This window comes from Halichoerus grypus, chromosome 3 (genome assembly GCF_964656455.1).
Source record: "Halichoerus grypus chromosome 3, mHalGry1.hap1.1, whole genome shotgun sequence".
Lineage (NCBI taxonomy): Eukaryota > Metazoa > Chordata > Mammalia > Carnivora > Phocidae > Halichoerus > Halichoerus grypus.
In genome coordinates, this window is record NC_135714.1 from 1,027,248 (window position 1) to 1,047,142 (window position 19,895).

At 60.2% G+C, this 19,895-nt stretch overlaps 1 protein-coding gene across 3 annotated transcripts in view; it reads right to left on the reverse strand.

Annotated features, from left to right (window-relative positions):
• Positions 1-3,457: 3,457 nt before the first annotated feature.
• LETM1 (leucine zipper and EF-hand containing transmembrane protein 1) overlaps positions 3,458-19,895 on the reverse strand; it is a 39,256-nt gene continuing 22,818 nt past the window's right edge. For 2 of the 3 annotated variants that reach the window (XM_036070194.2, XM_078068294.1), the window contains 8 exons: positions 15,937-16,056; positions 14,314-14,445; positions 13,844-13,987; positions 13,109-13,243; positions 9,758-9,892; positions 8,684-8,874; positions 7,588-7,732; positions 3,458-6,365 (listed from right to left, as the gene is read on the reverse strand). In XM_036070194.2, the coding sequence (XP_035926087.1) occupies positions 6,216-6,365; positions 7,588-7,732; positions 8,684-8,874; positions 9,758-9,892; positions 13,109-13,243; positions 13,844-13,987; positions 14,314-14,445; positions 15,937-16,056 (1,152 nt within the window). In that variant the 3' untranslated portion in view covers positions 3,458-6,215. The remainder of the gene's footprint in view (positions 6,366-7,587; positions 7,733-8,683; positions 8,875-9,757; positions 9,893-13,108; positions 13,244-13,843; positions 13,988-14,313; positions 14,446-15,936; positions 16,057-19,895) is intronic. The other variant, XM_036070195.2, reaches the window with a different exon arrangement.

Consider the following 19,895-nt stretch of genomic DNA (forward strand, 5'->3'; position numbering starts at 1 on the left):
ACGCGGACCGGGGCACCCACCCACGCCGCACTGGGGGGGGTAAGTCTGGGAAGGCTTCCTAAAGGAGGCGGTAACGCCCAGGCTGTGCTGAGGCTGGAGAGGATTTGGGGACAGGCGGCCGAGCACAGACTTGCCCAGGTCCTCTCTGAACCCCAGGGCTGTGCAGGGCCGGCTGTCCCTCCTTCCTCTGTCGCTGCTGACACCTAGTCTGGTCTGACCGTAGAGGGCCAGCCACTGCGCTGGGTCCACTTTAACTCTGGCTTCTCAGAAACTCGCTCCCGCTAGAGCTGTGTTCAACTCACTTTCCAAGTCTGGGGCCCCCCTGGAAGGGAGGATCTGAACCCGGTGCCGCCCAATACCGTGACCTCACTGGGGGAAGCACTCCTGGCACCCGGTCCAGCCTGCCAGAGACCCGGTGTTGTGTCCCCAGCGCTCCGGAGAGATGCAGGCCAATGAGGGCGTGAACCACAAGTGTGGGAGTGCAGCCTGGGGCCAGCAGCACCCCGGGCCGGCGGGGAGGTGGAGGGGGCAGCCCAGAGGGGACCCGCGGAGGGGGCCTGGCGGGGAGCCCTGGGGGGGCGGGGAGGGAGCCGGCGGGGGGAGCGGGGGGGAACGGGGCGGGGGGGGAAGCTGGGGGGAGCCCAGGGGGCGGATGGAACCCTGCAGGGGGGAGCCCGGCAGTGGGGGGGCCCAGTGGGGAGCCGGGGGGGGAGGGGAAGCTGGGGGGGAGCCTGGCAGGGGAGAGCCGGGGGGGGAGCCCGGGGGGGGGGGGAAGCCGGCGGGGGAGGGGAAGCTGGGGGGGAGCCTGGCAGGGGAGAGCCGGGGGGGGGGGGGGAAGCCGGCGGGGGAGGGGAAGCTGGGGGGGAGCCTGGCAGGGGAGAGCTGGGGGGGAGCCCGGGGGGGGGGGGGGGAAGCCGGCGGGGGAGGGGAAGCTGGGGGGGAGCCTGGCAGGGGAGAGCCGGGGGGGGGGGGGGGGGAAGCCGGCGGGGGAGGGGAAGCTGGGGGGGAGCCTGGCAGGGGAGAGCCGGGGGGGGGGGAAGCCGGCGGGGGAGGGGAAGCTGGGGGGGAGCCTGGCAGGGGAGAGCCCGGTGGGGAGCCCGGGGGGGGGGGGGGAGGGGAAGCCGGCGGGGGAGGCAGGAAACGGGGAGGCGGGCGGAGTGCGGGCCGGGAGCGCCCTCTAGTGCCCGCCCGCCAGCATCCCCGCCAAGTCCCCGGCCCCTCTCCTGCGCGGCCCCGCGGGGCTCCAGGGGCGCGCTCGGGAACGGGGGTCAGGCCTCCAGGGGAGGGGCCGGTCTTCCGGACGCCGGACCGAGACCCCGGGCGGGCCGCGGGCGGGCAGAGGAACGGGCCAGGCCGGCAGGCTGGGGCACTGGACAGGCAGGCAAGGGCAGCCGGGCCCTCCGCGCGGCCGGGGAGCCTCCCCGCCCCTCACCTGCGGGCCCCACCTTTCCCCGCGGCCCCGCCCCTCACCTGCTGGCCCCACCTACTCCAGGGCCCCGCCCCAGTCAGGCTGCACCTGTCCGGCGGCACCTGCGGCCCCGCCCTTCAAGCCGGGCGGGCGGTCCCCGCGCAGCCTGCGGAGTGTTCTCTGAGCCCCGGGCCGGGTGGGGTTCGCCCCAGCCCCCGGGCCGGCCTCAGTGGCGGCTCAGGGAGAGACGCGTCCACACGCCACCTGCCCTCGGAAGGTCGCGAGCTCCCCCGTTCTTGGACCTCCAGGCCGGCCCTTCACCTTTCCCCATCGCTGCCTGGCTCGGCTCACCTGGGCCGAGCGCCTCCACACCCTTCCCGGACCCCGCAATCTTACTCCTGACCTGTGGGCTGCCGCCCGCCTGTGCTCCTAGGCTGGACCCCGACCGTGCACCCCGCGTCCTCTCCCCGGGCAGGTGGTCGCACAAACGGCCGCAGCCCCCACACTAAACACCCTTGCAGGCCAGCCGCCCCCACCACAGCGGCGCGGTTTTCAATCAGGTCCTCATCTGCTGTCTCTCCCTAGTCCAGAATAGCCCCTGGCCCTCTCCCGTCTTCCCGGAGTTTTTGGGGGCACAGCTGTGTCCTGTTGGAAGGCCCTGCTTTCTGGATATGCCCGTGCTCCCGTGGGGTCGTCGGACTTTGCTGGGTGGGCATCTGGGGCAGGAACGCTGTGGGGGGCAGAGCAAGGGGCACATGGCCAGCAGCCCTCACCCCCAGTTGCCCCAGCTCACTGCCCCCATGACCCCCAGCCCCCAGGGAGTGGTGCCTGGGGCCTGGGAAGCAGCACAGGTAGCTTCCAGGCCCACCAGCAGGAATTCTCCCTCAAGACCCTGCGGGGATGGAACGTCCTCCTGAGAAGACTGGGGAGCGCCTCTCTCTCTCCTGGTGTGAGTCTGTGCCAGCCGGGCAGACAAGACTGAGGACCGCCAGGGGCGGGAGCTTCGTTTACAACCAATTCTCGGTGTTTCATACTCATGCTGTCCTCGTTCTTCTGCTCAGGAGCACCCTTCCCCAGGACTGTAGAGCCACCTGCCCCCCCCCCCCCGCCCTCCCAGATCAGCGTCCCCAGAGCCCTGGTGTCTTTATGTGGCCTTCTGAACTGTGGAGCGAGAAACAGGCTCCCGCCCAGGCCTCATGTCGCCCGCAGACTTACACGGCCCCTGTCCCCACTGTCCCCAGCCACTGACTCCCGCGATGGCGTGTAGGTGCCTGCCAGGGCACCGCAAAGAACCTGGACAGGAGCCGTTGGCTCAGGGCCCAGCCCAGGGGGAAGGCAAGGGCTGAGACCCAGCAGCCCCCCACCCACACCTGCCCCCCCAAAAATAACCTCTCCCACATGGTTCTGGAGCCGCGTCTGAGCTCTCAAGACCTACGGGGCAAAGGGAACGTGGCCAAGGCTGGCCTCAGGGAGAGGTGGGATGCTAGTGAGGGTGGCCCTCAGGCAGGGTGTCAGGACTCAGTAAAGGTGGAGGGATCCCACACAGCGCCCCATGCAGACTGGTGCCAGTGAAGGGGTGAGGCCACCTGAGACAGGGTGGAGGTCCCCGGCTCAGGGTGGGGTGGTCTGTCTGCCGGAGGGAACTGGGAGGACGGTGGGGGGGGGGCATCGTTGTGCCTGTCCTGCCGCCTAGTGGCCCTCCCAGCAGGGGCTCAGCTCTCTACTCTGGGCTAGAGCGCAGGCAGCCCTGAGCTGGCTCTCTGGGCCCTGTCCAGGCTTTGGGGAGCAGTCTGCAGGGTAGGGAGGGCCCCTGCATCATCCGGGACCCCCTCAGTGGAGTGCACAGCCCTTGGGCAGCACCGTCCCCACTCCCAGGAGTTTTCAGAGTCTTTCTCAACAGAATTGGGCCCTCCTAGGTGACCCTTCAGCCGGGATCCCAGTCCTGCCCACCCAGGTCCCAAGGCGTCCACTGAGAACTGGGGTCAGGGGGAGAGCAGGTCAGGCAGCAGCCTCCTTCACCAGTCTGGACAAAGCAACCACCGCACAGTGGACAGGTCATCACGACAGTGCTTTATTAACCCTTCTCCGTACACCACACTGAGTGTCTGGCCACCGCACGGGGGTCAGGCTGGGGGCACAGTCTGACGGGACATGAAGCCAGCGCGCACCTGAGGCCACCCGGGCTTGAGCTCCGCTAGGTGGGACGTCCATCGGGAACCTGGCCTCATGGTGGCACAGCCACGCCCAAGGGCCACGTGCCACCCCCCTCCGCCATGAAGGTGGAAGCGGACCCTGAAGCCCAAAGCAGACACTCCGACAATTCTGTCCGCTTCCACCTTAACTTCTGATGCGCCACATGGTTCAAAAATCTTACTTCGAGTGTTATGGGAACATTAATTTGGCATTTTAATAAAAACACTATTTCTAAAAAAAGACATTTATACACAGCTGGTGGGGGGGGGTTCTCAGGTGGAGGTGGCCCAGGGCACCACTGTGAGAACCGCTGCCTGGAGGTTATTCTGCAAAATTGCAAAGCGCCCTTCATTTTTAAAAAGTCTGGATTTTGATATTCCAAAAGGGCTCCAGAAGCCACACAGTTTTCCCAAATCCCAACTAAAAGAGTGGTGTTTAAAAGGTGGAGCGAAGGATGAAGCACGTGCTAAGAACTCCTGTCTCCTTTCCAAGCAGGTGTCGACATCACAGGCTGCTTCTCCTCAAGAAGCGCAGGAGGGCCGCGGAGCAGCCGCCCGACACCGGCGGTCACGGCCCAGGCGCCTCCGCAAAGCTCGCGGCACAGAACTGACTTCCAGGTCTACCGCCGGCACGCGCGGACACGACCCGCAGCTGCAGCGACCAGCTCAGGACGGGAACATCCCCCGCGCCACCGAGGGGGGGCCTGCAGCAGGGCCACTGCCCACGTGGCCAGCCCCGAAGGTCCTCGCCAAGCCCGGCAGCATCCGGGGGCGAGCGACTCTCCCGGGGGACGCGGACAAGCAGGGGCGCAGCGGGGGCGCACGGCCGTCCCAGTGACCGCGTCGTGGGGATGCCCAGGGCACCTGGGCAGGGCGGCGACGGGCAAGACAGGAGCTGGGCCCAGCTGGTGGGGCGCCGAAGCGCCGCTCGCTACAGAGACAAGCGCCATCCGCGGGGCCCACAGGCGGCCCAAAGCTCACAGACACGCACACTTCCTACGGCTCAACACCCGCCACTAATGGAAGTGTAAGGTAATTCATAAATATTTTAATTAAGCATCTAAAATATATTTCTCAAATAATCGAAATAAAAACCCTTTAGAACCCAACTGTTACTTTACAAAGGTTTACATTTGAGAATACATAATCTTATTCCTATTTTGTCAAGTTTCCTCTTTAACGGCTGAGTAAAAATTTTCAAGTAATTTAGAAGCTGTCCTTTCTGGGCCCCCCTCCTCCTCTCCCGGCTCACCCGGCTCACCCGGCCACCCTGTTCCTAGCTCTTCCAAGCCTGTGCCTGCATTCCGCCGAGAGAACGTTCTTGCCCATAACGGCCCCAGCCTTTGAAGAACGGGTCCGACAGAGCTGAGACCCCAGCACCCCGCCCCCCGAGCACCCCCAACCTGAGCTGCCAGGTGCTGAGGCGGCCAGACGCCAAGCCCACGGAGGCCGCCGCGCTCCAGCCCCGGGTGCGCCAGGTGAGCCCGACCCTCCAGAGCCTGAGTGTTGGACCGGCCCCCGCCAGGGCGCCGCCTCTCTGAAAGCCCCTCAGGACTCCCCGCCCCAGGACCAGTGCGGCCACTGGCCTGCTGGTCCGGAGGAGCTGGGAGCGACGCTATAGCAGGGGGTGTGCGCTCCGAGCGCCCCGCGCCGTCCCTGGACACACAGCGCAATCCGTCCCCATCACCCACGGGGGTGACGGGGCGCTGACAACCCAAAGCGGGAAACTTTCTAAAAGCCACAACAGCATGATCAATCAGTTGAGTGGAAAGGCTTAACTTCCAAGAGCTTCATTAGTACCTCTCCCAGCGTAACTCTCGTCGGCTACCACGGGTCAGACCTGCGGCGGTGTGTGACAAGTCTGCGCTCGTCAACTGCTTCGAGTGTTAGGGGAACACCAGAGGTTAAACCAAGCAAGGGCGGACACATGGCAGGAGACTTGCACAAGGCACCACATTCCTGTCGGGACAACTGTGGTTTTCCAGAGGCTGTGGGATCCCAGTCGTTCCAGAGACGACTTTGGAACTGTGCGTGAACAGGTGCCATTTAGGCTGCCTGACGGTCAGGAATCCAAGTCCGCAGACTAACGGGCACGTCTTCTCCAGAGCCAAGAGGAGGGCTGTGTTTCTCTAACTCCCATCTGCATGCCTCAGGCTCCACGGGCACGGGGAGTCCACACGGCCGGTCCTTTCTTCCCCAGGGACAGGCGCCAGCAGGGTGCGGCCCATGCAGGGAAGGAGGCACCTTACTGCCCCGGTCTGGCCCGGGCCCACCTCTGGAGCCAGGAGGCCCGTGTGCGGCCACGACTCCCCAGCCGTTGGCGGGCTGCACACGTGGCCACCACGGCAGGGCCACTGCAGCACCGTGCCACTGTGTGAGTCCAGACATGATGCCCTGGAAGGGTTCAGGGATTCCAGACTGAATGAATCTTCATGGAATGATGAAATTAAAAATTACTTGATTATGGAAGTTTCTGATTTATTCCAGACAAAATACTAGATTGTCACTAAGAATTACCTCAAAGCCGTCTCGAGCACAGCAGGGCCCGGCAGGCGGCGCTGGGGGGCGGAGGCCGACGCGGAAGGGGCCCCGAGGCGCCCGTGAGCGGGGCGGGCCTAATTCTTCACTTCCGCGGCCTCCTTCCCAGCCTTCTCCTTGGCCTTCTCCTTCTCCTCTACCTTCTCCTCCTTTTCCAACATGGCCACGATCTCGGCCACCTGGCTGGTGGAGATGTGGATGTCTTCTTTGTCCACCAGCTCGATCACCTACGCACACAAGAAAGGGACGAGGGGCTCAGGGGGTGGCCCTGCCCCCACGCAGCGCTTTCCCCACAGAGCACGCAGGGGAGACGGAATGTGGCTCCTTCGTCCCAGCAGGAGGGCCCCTGGGGTCCTGCAGCAGCCCTGGTTCCCCAGTACCAGGCCCCCACCCACCTCCAGGAGGCCAACAGCCTCCAAAGCCCCAGGCCAGGTTAAAGCTAGGAGGCAGGGGCGCCTGGGTGGCTCAGTCGGTGAAGCGTCTGCCTTCAACTCGGGTCATGATCTTGGGGTCCTGGGATCGAGCCCCATGTCGGGCTCCCTGCTCGGCAGGGAGTCTGCTTCTCCCTCTCTGTCTGACCCTCCCTGTTTGTGCGTGTGTGCTCGCGCCCTCTCTCTGTCAAATGAGTAACAAAATCTTAAAAAAAAAAAGCTATGAGGAAGAGGGACTGAGAGAGCAGGAGACATGCAGTGTGTGAGGATGTGGGGGTGGGGGGAGGGGAACGGGAGCGGGTCCCCTGTCGGGTCCCTGGTCGCGGCCTGGGGGCCTGCCCTGGACAGTGGCTCCTCAGGAACATCTCGCCCCCGTGGCTCCACCAGGGCAGAGGATCCAGGCGTGCAGGGCGAGGGCATGCGAGCTGCCATCCACACCACGGAAGGGGCCCCAGGGGAGGGGCGGCTGACGTGGGCTCGGGCCTCCCAGCCTCCGCTGCTGATAAAGGTAATGCCTTGTCTTTCAAGCGGACCACAGTCACTCAGCAGTTACGCTTTGTAAACATGTGAAAAATCACCAACCAGCTGGACAGACTGGAAACTGTTCAAACACCCGTGAAGGTGCTCTCCCCGCAGACACCTCCTCATGAAGGTGGAATCCCATTCCCAGTCTCCTGGGCTGCCCAACTCTTGGCACCAGGGACCCAAGTGCTCCCCTGGATGCCCCCCTCAGGGTTCAGGTGGCCCGGAGGACGGCCGGACACAACTCCTCCCCCCTCCGAGGTCTGCCCCAGGCACCCTGCCGCTGCCGCATCCCCCTGACCACGCCATGGCCCCACCAGAGGCCACAAGAGGCCAAGTGTCCAGTCAAAATGCAGACGGGCTGCTCTAGGTGGACACCCTGACGAAGCCAAGGGTTTAGTGTGAGGGCAGGGACGGGGCCACACGTGGAAAACGTCCACCCCCAGAGACAGCCGTCGGCTGGGCCAGGCAGTCCCGACCCCATCCCACAGCTCACCTTGACGAGGTCGTCGATGTTGATCTTGCCGTCCTTATTTTCATCCAGCGCGGAGGCCAAGCTGATGAGCTTGTTTTCTGGAATGTGCTTGATTTGCTTCATGGCACTGATGAGCTCGGTGATGCTGATGACGGTCTCCCTGGGGCTTGGGGCAGGACACAGCCTGTCTACGGCACCGCCACACCCACACCCTCACCAGGCCTCCTACGGGTCAACCCTGACCCAGGCAACCGCGCCCTCCAGCGCTCCCCGGCCCCTGCCTTTGGGAATGCCCACCCAACCCGGACACAAAACCAGAGATCTCCACTTGGTGCCACGTCTCCCCGTGCGCTGCCCCCCAGCATGCCTCTCCACTGCGGGGCAGCACAGAGTGCGCCATGGTCCCCGGCAGGGGTCCTCAGGCCCGTGTGTGCCGTGGCCTGGGCGGCAAGGGCCAAGTACTGCCTTCTGACCAGCGAGGGCGGGTGGGCTGACACAGCTCAGGAAGGACACTAACCTCGTCTGGGGGAGAAGGCCCCCCAACCCGAGGACAGCAGGAAGCCTGCAGCCAGCCCACCTGCCCCCTTGGAGTTGTGGGCGCTCAGAGCACAGTGCCCAGCCCAGGAGAGCACCATTCACCAGCCTGACAGCTCTTCACTCACACAATGACCTCCAGAGTGGGGGTCGTCACTGAGCGCCTGTGTGCAGGGGGTTCAGGAAGAGAGAGGCGGCAGGGGAGGGCCCAGGGGTTCCCAGGGAAGCTGCAATCCTATGTACGAATGTACGAAGGACCAGCTTGATGGGAGTCTGGAGACAGGTGTGGCCTACGGTGGCTGGGGGGTGAGGGTTGGGGGGGGGGACCAGCCAAGCCACAGGTACGGTCCTGACAGTGGCCAAAGTGTGCGTGTGCGTGTGCGTGCGTGTGCGTGCAGGAGAGAGGACCCTGAGAGCTACTGCAGTAAAACGGTTAGTGACAAGTGGAGACTGAGGTGTGGCTGGGCTTCTGGCTGGAACCGCTGGGTCAAAGGTCAGGGGTTGGGCACCACGGCTGAGAAATGCACCTCAAGGTCAGCACATCCCCGAGTCTCCCTGTGCCCGGCGTCGGCGCCCTACTCACCCCGCAGGCGGCTGCTCGGGGGTGGGGCCCAGCTTGCCAGCCTGCTGGTCCATCTCCAGCTGGGACAGCAGGCTGTCTATCTGCCCGATCATCTGCTGCACCCTCCTCGTCAGCCTCTTGCTGGCTTTAGACTCCTCCACATAGATCTCTTCGCCTGTCTTGGAAAGCTCCTTCTTGATCTCTTGCAAGTCCTAACGAAATTATTCAGCTATAAAAGACTGTCTTAAAAAAAAAATAAAAAGGAACCATACACCTCTGTTTACCTTGTGAAAGTAGTTAAATTAACCCAAAGGTAAAAAGTTCCAGGTCACGAACAGAGCTGCACAGTCGTATCCGCATCTCTCATACAAACTACTCTTATTTTTGCAAACTCAAATATTGATTCTGTAGCAAAGGAAATGGCCTCTATTTGAGTCTCATCTTTCTTCATATTTGTTAAAAGAATAAATAAATGGATGAAAGAATCAAGGAACAGAAAGTGCCTTCGTAATCCCAAATCACGACTGTCCCCATGAGCAAGCGTTACAGGGAGCAACGGAAGGTGGGGCTGGAGACGAGGCAAAGGGCTATTTCTGGTGAACACCTAATTCCCAATGGAGAACCCACCATGGCAACAGGGTTGATATGAAAATGGTTCATTATTTTTACCAATCAATCTCAAAACTAGTCATCTTTTCCCAACGGATCTATGAAAACATAGTTCTTTTATAAAGTAGGCTCCACACCCCACGTGGGGCTTGGGCTCACGACCCTGAGATGGAGTCACACGCTCCAACTGAGCCAGCCGGGCGCCCCAAAACAGCTCTTTTAAATCAGATTCGGAAGTAATATTTATAAAACAGACAGGTTTTCCTTTAAAAAAATAATAATAAATGAAAAGAGCTAGTGTGTAAGAAAGAAGTGTTTCGGGAACTACGACCGCAGCTAGGATTCCATTTACCAAGCGACCAGACACAAGATCTGGTACCTTCATGGCAAGCGGGGGTGGGGCCAGGAGCAAAGGGCCCAGCCGCGCAGAGACCGCCGCCCGGCCCAGAAGAAGGCGGAGGGCACCCCCGAGACGCCGCCGCCCACCTCGCTGTAGTCCTGCACGTCCTCCTTGAGCAGCTCCAGCTCCTCCTTCTCCTTCGTCAGGGACGACTTCTGCTCTTTCAGCTTCGAGCAGGCGTTGCTGAGTATGTCGATTTCCTCTTTTGTTATTTCCTCTTCCTGCAAAGGAAGCACCCCAACGGAAACCCAGCTGGAGGAAGATCATCACTGCCCTCCCACCCACCGAGACTCGGCAGCTCTTCTGTCCACACCATCTGCTCCCGCCATGCGTGGCAGAGGCCAGCAGACACGCGCGCAGTCCCCGTCCTCGCCCCCATGGCACCCAACCCCGCCACGTGTGTATCGGACACACACATAAGCCCGGGAAACCATCACCCCCTGACGGAGACCTGTCGGCCACCCCAAACCTTTGTGTCCCCAGGCCAGCTCCGAGCTGCCCTCCAGCAGGTCACACAAGCACATCCCAGACCAGGAGCTCATGCGTGCAGGACGTCGTCTGCCCCCTCACTCGGAGCCCCACTCGTGTTGTCCTGTGCCTCCAGGGCCCAACAGCACCCCATCCTGAGCACAGACCAAACCTGCTCCTGTACGTGGCTATCCCAGCTCCTCTGAACTTGCACGTACGCTTTAGAATAAGCCTATCAATTTCCACACAAAGCCCGCTGGGACGGGATGGTTTTGAATCTATATACAAGTTGCAGAACGAACACCTCACCAACAAGGACCCCTGGCACCCACGAGGGCAGGACATTCGTCCGAGCTAACTGACCTCAACAGCACCGTAGCATCCGGCGTACAGCGCTGACGTGGCTACTTTCGGACTCACCCCCACGTGGCTCACTCTAGGGGACGGTCAGTGATACGCTGACCTTCCAAGCTGGCTGCTCGTGACCAGCACAGAGAAGCAGCGCTCGTTCTTAGCAGCTCACATGCTCTGCAAACAGGCGGTTTCGCTCCCTCCTTCCGACTGTGTGGTTTTCTTCTCTCTCTCCCCTAACGGTCCTGGCCAGCCCCTCGGCGGCTGCTGAGCAGAAGCAGGCCGTCAGGGGCCCAGCGGCAGCTGTCTGCACAGACGCTCCTCGTCGGGTTGAGAACGTTCTCCTCTCCTGGCTCGCTGAGGAATTTTCTTTTAATCAGGAGCAGATGCTGGGTTCTGTGAAGTGCTTCTTCTGCATTGATCGAGATGCTCATACATGGTTTTTCTCCTCATTCTGTTACTATGCTCGTTACACTGACTGGTGTTCTGTATTCCCTGGACAAGCCCCATGAGATCAAGACGCGTTAGCCTTTTTACAGAATGGCTGCATCTGATTTGCCACGAGTTTGTTAAGAATTTGTGCATCTGTGCTCCTGAAAGAGGCGGTTGTGCAGTTCTCTCCTAGCGGTCTGGCATCAGCTAACGCTCATCTCAGAACAAGCTGGAAATGGTCCCCCCTGGCTTTCTGCAGTCTGCGTTGCATGGAAGGATCTCACCAGAACCTGGCCTGTGACGCCACACGGGCCTGGCTTTCTCTGTGGAAAGGCTTCCAGCCACAGCGCAGGGTCCCTACCAGAGGCGAGCTATTCGGGTTCTCTGTGCACCCCCAGCAGACGCTCAGCACAGCTCAGACCTACAGGGCTGCACTGCAAACGGGGACAGACATCCTCGTTCTTCCCGCCCCTTACGCTGACTTTCCAGGGAACAAAGGCTCTTAGCTGTCAGTTTTGTAAAGGTTTGTGCTTCTTGCTAAGAAATCCCCAGCAATCCTTAGTTCTTCTGACAATTCTTTTTTTTAAGATTTTATTTATTTATTTGACAGAGACACAGCGAGAGAGGGAGCACAAGCAGGGGGAGCAGAGGGAGAGAGAGAAGCAGGCTTCCCGCGGAGCAGGGAGCCCGATGTGGGGCTCGATCCCAGGACCCTGGGATCGTGACCTGAGCTGAACACAGACGCTTAACGACTGAGCCACCCAGGCGCCCCATCTCCTGACACTTCTAAATGTCCTTTCACATCTAGGCCGTTAATCTGTTGGAAATGGGATGCATCTGTTTCCGTGAAGAAAGCCAACTGTCCCAGCCCTATTTAATGACAGGTGCCCTTTCTCCCTGAGCTGCGTTCCATGGGCCCAGCCAGGCTCCATCTCTGCTCAGCTGTGTTCCAGCCTTGCACCCCCTTAAAAATGACCCTGACCCTTCCCTGGGTCACCCTTTGAGCCCAGCGTGGCCCCAGCTTCCTGGGACCCTCTTCCTCCCAGCCTCCTCGATGTGTCCATACCAGCATGTATCTGTTTCCAGGATGGCCCTGGCCTCCCTCCTCACTGTTCCAGCCACTGTCCTCCACCCAAACACACGGCCTCTGAGGATGACAGACCGTCTTCGGCAGCCGCACCAGCTCAGATGTGCTACCCCGAGTCTTCTCACAACAGTCTAGATCCTCCCTGAGACCCAGCTCTCCCTGCCGCCTGCTGCAGTGGGTTCCTTCCTTCCCCATGGGCCTGGAGAAGGCTGGCGTCCCCCCAGCTCCTGGCAGCTCCACCCTAAGACCCCCGCAGGGGAGCTTTTTCTTCCAGTTCTGCCCCACAATTGCTCCTGCCAAGCCACAGACAAGCTCACCCTCCCCATTAGGGATCGGTCTTCAGGCCTCCCCCACCTGGCCCTCAACACCCCTGACAAGGCCCACCCTCCCCTGGACACAACCTCCCACCAGGTGTCGACGTGTTGGGACTGCATGAACTGTCCCTCCACAGCCTCGTCTCTCCTCTGACCTCTGAACGTGGAGGCCACCGTGTTCCAAGCCCTCCGGGACCTCACTTCAAACCACCCCCCCACCCAACATGAATCCGCAGTCCTGGTCTCTCTCCTACTCCAGCTGCCAAACCAACGTTGCCATCCGTCTACAGAGATTTCCCACACCCAACACCTGGGAGTTCCAGACAGAAGGCGCCCTGTGTGGGGAGCGGGCTACACCAGGACAGTGAGGCCCCCCAGGAGAAGTATATGGCTACAGTGCCCAGCACATCAGGCTGCGGGTCACACCAGCTTCCCTCCTTCCCACTGTGCAGCCCAGCCAGGAAGGGGCCTGGAGACCTGCCTTCAGGCGTGGATCCCCGGCCACTGGGAGCACAGAGGGCCCGGGGGGCCAAGCCACGGGCACCTCAGCCTCCTAGGCGCCCAGGCCCAGAGCTCGGAGCGCAGCTTGCTCTTGTCACAGCACACTGGGCCTCCCGAGAGCTTCTCCAAGCTGCGGCCTCGCCCTCCGCACCCCACAACCGCCTGCTGTCACCCTAAGCCTGGCCACGGCACCTCAGGAGTCCCTGCCCCACAAGCCAGCCCCCTCTCCACCCTCCTGCTGGGCTCCAACATGGCCTGCATTCCGGGTGTGCGTGCGCGGTTACCTTCAAGCCTTCCAGGACAGGGGCCGTGTCCTTCAGGGTCTCTGACGGCAGGGTCACCTCGGGCACTTCGGGCTGCAGCTCGGCCGCAGGCCTCCCAGGGGCAGCCTCTGCCGCCACTTCGGGCTCCACTTCCTTCTGAAATGCAAGTCCATTGCCGACTCAGCATCACCTGGCGCCCCGGCCACCGTCCTAGAGCATCGGTGCCGGCACGGACCGAGGGCGCGATGTCAATAGGCCGGCTGTGCGCCAGTGCAGGTTTGAAAGCCCGGCAGCCAGCATGCGGGGGGTGACCCCCGCGAGGCGTCACTGCAGGACTCCGACGGGCGCAGCTGTGCTCCCAGGTCCACGGAGGCCCATCTAACGCGGTACCACCATCAAACCCCAACTTCCGTCCTCCCCTGACAACTGCACGAAGCTGCCCCATGACTTCCAGAGCAAACACACCCACCGCCCGGGCCAAGGGGCCCAAAGAGAACGTGGGCACTGCGCTGCCCCTCTGTCCGTCGGCCGGGCCGGCCGTGCTGGGGGACTGGCACCCGGACCACGGAGAGCCGGCCAAGTCCCGTCCCCCGGGCCTTCCAGGCAGAAAACAGGAGACGGACCGCAGGGAGCCTCTAGACACAGTTCCACAAGCAGTTTCTAGAAAAGCTGGAGCAGACAGCCTTTAGCCTGTCCCAACGCCCTGTGTGGCTCCCGCTCTGCCTGGGCGGGCCCACGGACCTGCCGGCTGCTTACCGCTGCCTCGGAGAGCCTCTGAAGCTCCTTCTCCCGGTGCTCCTGCTGGATGGCCGCCTCCTCCTGCAGCGTGGCCTCCAGCTTCGCCTTGTTGTCCACCTGCTCACCCTCCACTTCGGCCACCTTCATCTGGGCCTCCTTCGCCTACAGACCGGGGACACCTGTGAAGGGGGAGCCTGCGGCCCAAGGGCTCGTGGCGGCACGGCAGGTTTGGCCGCGGCCAGAGAGGCCCCTGCAGCAGCCCCGCCCGCCTGCACTGCCGAGTGGGACCGCCTCCCGGGGTCGCACTCAGGAGCCCCGTCTGCTGGAAAGGCTGCGAGGCAGCCGAGGGGCACCTTCTGCGCCCGTCCCAGGAGCCCTCGGTACTCAGAGAAAGGACCGGTAAAACAGAAGGGGGTGGGGCGCATCCCCAGAAGCGAGAGGGCCCCTTCCAGAGCGAGCTGCAGAAGCGGTCTCCTGGCAACACGTACCACGATCTCCGGGAGTGTCTGCAGCGTGGACTTGAGCTGGTCGGCGGGCGAGAGGGTGTCTGGGAGGTACATGGCCCGGGACAGGATGAGCAGGGACGTCGGGATCTCCTGGTGCAGGTGCAGCTCCAGCCACTGCAGTCGGGGGTTGGACGCACTCACCTGCTGGCCGCGTCCCATCGGCCTCTCCTGGGACCTGGACCCTGGGATTTTCCTCTCTCTTCTGGTTTGATGGGGGAGGGGGACTTGGGTAGATGGGACGCACTAGATCACTCGAGGAAGTTCTCCCCAAAACAAGAGTCCTCAATTTCTACAAGGCCCACCTACTGCCACCTCTTATGACCTGACGCCCGCCTCAGCTGACCGAGCCCGAGATGCCCCAGGGTCGTGAATGAGGACCCGCGGCACGGCCACCAGGCTCGGGAAGCACGGAGCGAGGCGACCACACACTCTGTTAATGAAGCTCTTCACTTACTGATTTTTTATTTAATTTTTCTTTTTTTTGGGTTGGGGGGCAAAAGCAGAGAGAATCTCTAGCAGACTTTCTGCTGAGCACAGAGCCCGACGCGGAACTCGATCTCATGACCCTGAGATCACGAGCTGAGCCAAAACCAAGAGTCGGATGCTCCGCTGACGGCGCCACCAGGCGCCCCTGGAAGCTCCTCACGTCCAAGCGCCACAGACACTGCAAGGGTGGTACCTGTGGGCTCAGAAGGCTCTCAGGGCTCTGCCAGCCTCGTAAGGGCCAGGCGCTGTTTGGGGGGATGTTAGTGACACAAAGACAGTGTTCAAACGACCAGGAAGACACGACAAGGTCTGGACACAAACTGGGCGCGGGACAGAAGTGGAGACGAGACGGAGGACACATGACCAGGGAAACCCAAACACTCTGATTTCCAACAGCGTCCCGCACTCACACGTGCCCAGCTGTGCTCAAAGCAGGCTGCCAACAGTCCCGGGCATGCCTGCGGGAGACACAGGGACCCAGCCTACGGAGAAGGTTCTGCCGGGGGACCGCACAGTAGACAGCACTTGTGTTGAGAGAGGAAAAGCAGGTGTTGACACCCCTTTGTCTGCATGTGGAGGACAAGCCCCGGGGAGGGAGCCGGCCCTGCAGACAGAGCTGGACGGGGGCCAGCGGGCACTGGGCACGCGCTGGGTCTTCCCATGTGGCAGCTCAAGTGCCGTGAATGTCCCCTCTCCAACCTCTAACCTACTCAAACGGATGCAGCTGCCACGCTGGTCTCTGGATGCTGACCAAGGGCCCCTGAGCCGCTGGAGAAAGCAAGGCGCAGCCGACAGAGACACTCAGGATGGGCTGGCCTGGGTCCTATTTACCCAGAGGTCCCTGGCCTCAGTTACAAGACACGCTGGAATTTTAAGGGAAGTTCACCTCATCCTCATCTGTCCACACAGGACCAGAATGGGACAGTAAGGATGTTAACATCCGCCAAGAGCAGGTGAGAAAGGTCAGAGCCGCGAACACGGGCTAAGTGAGCACACGACAGAACCAGGTCACCATGCACCCTCGTCCAGGCCTGGCTGCCACCAGGGTTTGAGGAGAGTTTTTCCACAAGCAGCCCATCTATGCTGGTCGGATGGTGGGGAAGCCCCTGAGCCACACACCTGCTTCAGCTGGTCCTTCAGCCGATCCTCCGTGACACCGAGGGCCCGCATGCCTCGCGCCCGACACGCTGACTGCAATTCCTTCACATTCAGGCTGTCCACCCCTTCCTCAGCGATCAGCTGTAAAAGAAAGTCAACTAAGTACACGTGCGAAGGTCATTCCAGGATTACAGTGTCTCACTGTCAGACACTTTCCTAACACGCCTTGCCAAGCGCAAGACAAACCAGCACCACCAAGGCCTCAGCTTCGGGTCTGCAGTGACCAGAACCGTCTGACAGAAGGTGCGGACCTCGGGGAGGCTCACAGCAGCCAGGATCCCACCTCAGCCCAGGCCCTGCTCCCTGCGCTTGACGGCCCCTTCCTCCTCCTCCTCCTCCTCACGGTCACCCCAGCGTCTCTCCCCACCCCCCACGGCCCTCCAGCCACCCAGGGGTTCTCAGTATCCGCAGGACGGGAGGAAGGATGGAGAGCAGCGCGATCCCGACCTTCTGAAGAGGTCTCCTGGCCTCCGCCCGAGGTCACAGGGACCCAAGGGAGAAGAGCGAACCAGAGTTCCCGTGCCAGAGGCCCCCTCGGCCGGCCCCACTCGAGCCTCACAGTGACCCTGTGAGGCAGACAGCACCGCGACTCCCCGTCTCTGAAGTAAGCTTTCCATTTTGAGATGACTGTAGATCAACATGCAGACATGACAGACGGGGTTTCTCCCCAGGGTAACGCCGTACAGACGATGCTGACAGTCGTAGCCAGCACGGCGACGGCACCAAGCAGGAAACCCTCCTGTCCCCACGAGGACCTCGTGCTTCACAGACACACTCCCACCTCCTGAGCCCCTGGCAACCACTCCTCTGCTCCTCGTTTCCACTGGGCGGGGAGCTACGACTTTGGGGTCTCCCGGGAAACCCGTGCACCTGCTCTTCCCTAACCAGGCAGCGCTGCGCCGGAAGCCCATCCCGCTTTAACCGTTCTCCCACTCAAGGGCAGCTGGGTCTTTCCAGTTTGGGGTTGTTATGAAAAAGCTGGGTTTTTGTTTTCGTTTCCCCATCTTCCTGTGGGTTCCGTGGTTCCACGTGGACTTGTGTCCCATGCTTCTGAGTCCGTCTCCTTGCGTGGTACGTGCAGTGGTTGCTCACCGTCCACATCCTCGTCCCAGTCCCAGCAACGTGTCGACACCTCGGCCCCCAGACGCCCCTTGACCTGTCCCCCTCACGGCACGCTCGTCTCAGCGTCTCCTGCTTCCACGGACAGCCACCCCAGCAGCCCGTTTCTGCTGCGACCACGGCACTTGGTGTAGAGGCGGATGAGAAGGAGGTCTGCTGGATTTACCACGCTCTTTTGTCTTCATGGTCCAGGCCTCCTAGCACCGCTGACCCGTGAACAACACCGGCTTCAAGTGCGCAGGTCCACGCACGCTCGGGGTTTCTCCACACAGGACGGCCCTGGAAATGTCTTTTCTCCTCCTTACGGTTTTAGTAACATTTTCTTTTGTCTAGCCTACTCTGTTGTAGGAATACAGCCTATAACACATATTATACACAAAACAGGTGTTCGAGAACTGTATGTCATCGGTAAGGCTTCTGGTCAACAGCAGGCTCTTAGCAGGTAGGTTTTTGGGGGTCAAATGTCACACACAGAGGGCCCGGCTGTGCCACCTGCTTGCTGACCCCTGAGAGACACAGAGGGAGGAGCTCCCTCCAGTTGTGTTTTTAATGGAGTCAAATCCTGTCTTGGGCATTTTGTTTCTTTCTGAGAACGTAACCTGAAACACTACAGAGCCGAGGGTCATATAAAAGGTGGGCCTGTGAACCTCACACAGCTCTGCACACATCCCCAGTGTACTTCTACTGCCTTCTAGATAATCCCCTTCCCAACACATCACCGCACTTGTAAATACCTTCTCTACTCTAACACCGCTTCAGTTATGGATAAAGAGACTAAAAAGGAAAGTCATATGCAGGTTTTCGTGTGCGTTGGGGGAGACGCGGGGCCCAGCGTCTCTAACCCCCACATCGTTCAAGGGTCAACTATGTCCTTTCCGAGTACAGATCCTCCTCTAGGTTGAGGCAGATCTGCTGGTGGCAAGTTCTCTTAGTTTTCCTTCTTCTGACAATGTCCTGACTCCCCCCACTTTCTTAGAGAATATTTTCAATGGGAATAGGACTCGGAGCTGACAGGGCTTTTCAGCACGTGAGGAACACCGTTCCTTCCTTCCGGCCTCTAAGTTCTGAGGAGCATCTTCGCTGTGGGCCAGACGCCGTTCTCACGCACCGCTGGCAAAATCAGCTATCTTCAGCGTTGTTCCGTTTGATGATGATGTGTCTTCATGTGGATTTCTTTGGGTGGATCCCACCTGAGGTTCACTCAGCTTCTAAAATTTGCTGATTCAGGTCTTTTACTCATGAGAAGAGTTCAGCTGTCATTTCTTCCAGCACTTTCCCAGCTCTGCCCTCCCTCCTCTCTTTCCAGAACTCTGACAAGTATGTGAGATGCTTTCCTTTAATGCCACAGGCAGCGGAAGCCCTGCTCACTTTTTTTTTAAGATTTTATTTATTCCTTTGTGAGAAAGCGAGCGAGCACAAGCAGGGGCGAGAGGCAGAGGGAGAAGCAGACTCCCCACTGAGCAGGGACATGGGGCTCGAGCCCAGGACCCTGGGATCATGACCTGAGCAGCCACCCAGACGTCCCTTTGTTCATTTTTTTAAACTATTTCCTCAGGTGTTCAGATGGGTGATTTCTACTGTTTTACCTTAAAAGTTCACTGAGCCTGTCCTTCTGTCCTCTCCCTTTCTGCTATAGAGCTCATCCATTAAGCTTTTTATTTTGGATTTTATTTTTCACTTCTCTACATTTCCATTTGTGGGGCACGTGGGTGGCTCAGTCGGTTGAGCATCTGACTCTTGGTTTCGTCTCAGGTCGTGATCTCAGGGTCACAGGATCAAGCCCCAGGTTGGGCTCTGTGCTCAGGGTGGAGTCTGCTTCAGATTCTTTCTCCTTCCCTTCTCCTCCCTGCTCACGCTCTAAAATAAATAAATAAAATTTTCAAATAAAAAAAGATTCCCATTTGGTTTTTCTTCGTTTTCTCTGCCAGGACCATGCTTCCTTGTGGCTACCCAAGGGCTGCTTCACAACCGTCCTCTGGGTCTCACGTCTCTGCTATCTCCATCAGCTGCCTTTGCTTATCCACTTTGAGAACGTTCTGTTCTTCTTCTTTTTTTTTTTTAAAGCTTCACATGGAGCCCAGAGCGGGGCTTGAACTCACAACCCTGAGATCAAGACCTGAGCTGAGGAGTCAAACGCTCAACCGACTGAGCCACCCAGGTGTCCCAAGAGCCTTCTGATTCTTAACATAAGGAGTAATTTTTCAATTTAAACCCGGACGTTTTGGGTGTTAAAAATGAGATTCTGGATCTTGTTTCAATATTCGATCTTAGCTGGCTCCCTTGGACAGCACTCTGGCATGGGAGTGGTGAGTAATGTTCTAACCAACTTCTACAGATTTTGCAATTGATGATCTGGCATCTATTGATCCAAACCAACAAGCCTACATGGCTTAGATTCCCCCCCCGTGGCCTGGCTTTCATGGGAATGCAAGAATCCGGTTTCAAACCCTCCAACCACAAAGCCTGAGCCTTGTGTCACTTCCTGCAGCCAGCCACTCCTAACTCCTACTGCACGAGTAATACAGGCCAGGTCCCAGGTCCTCCCTTGCTCCTGCTTTCTGGTTCCCAGGTGTGTCAAGGTCTCATCTGGCCCTCAATGGGGGCTGTGCCCCCATTTCTAGGGCAAATGTGAGTCATAAGCTCCCTTCAATGGTTGACTTCTCTGTGTTATCTCTTGGTTATACCCAAAAACGACATCCGTGGCACAGTTTGGAATAGGTAGGGTGCCGGCTCGTTGCTGCCAGGCCCCCATTCAGCCTCCACTGAGCCCCGGAGGAGGCACTTCTGTTTCTGCTGGGGTA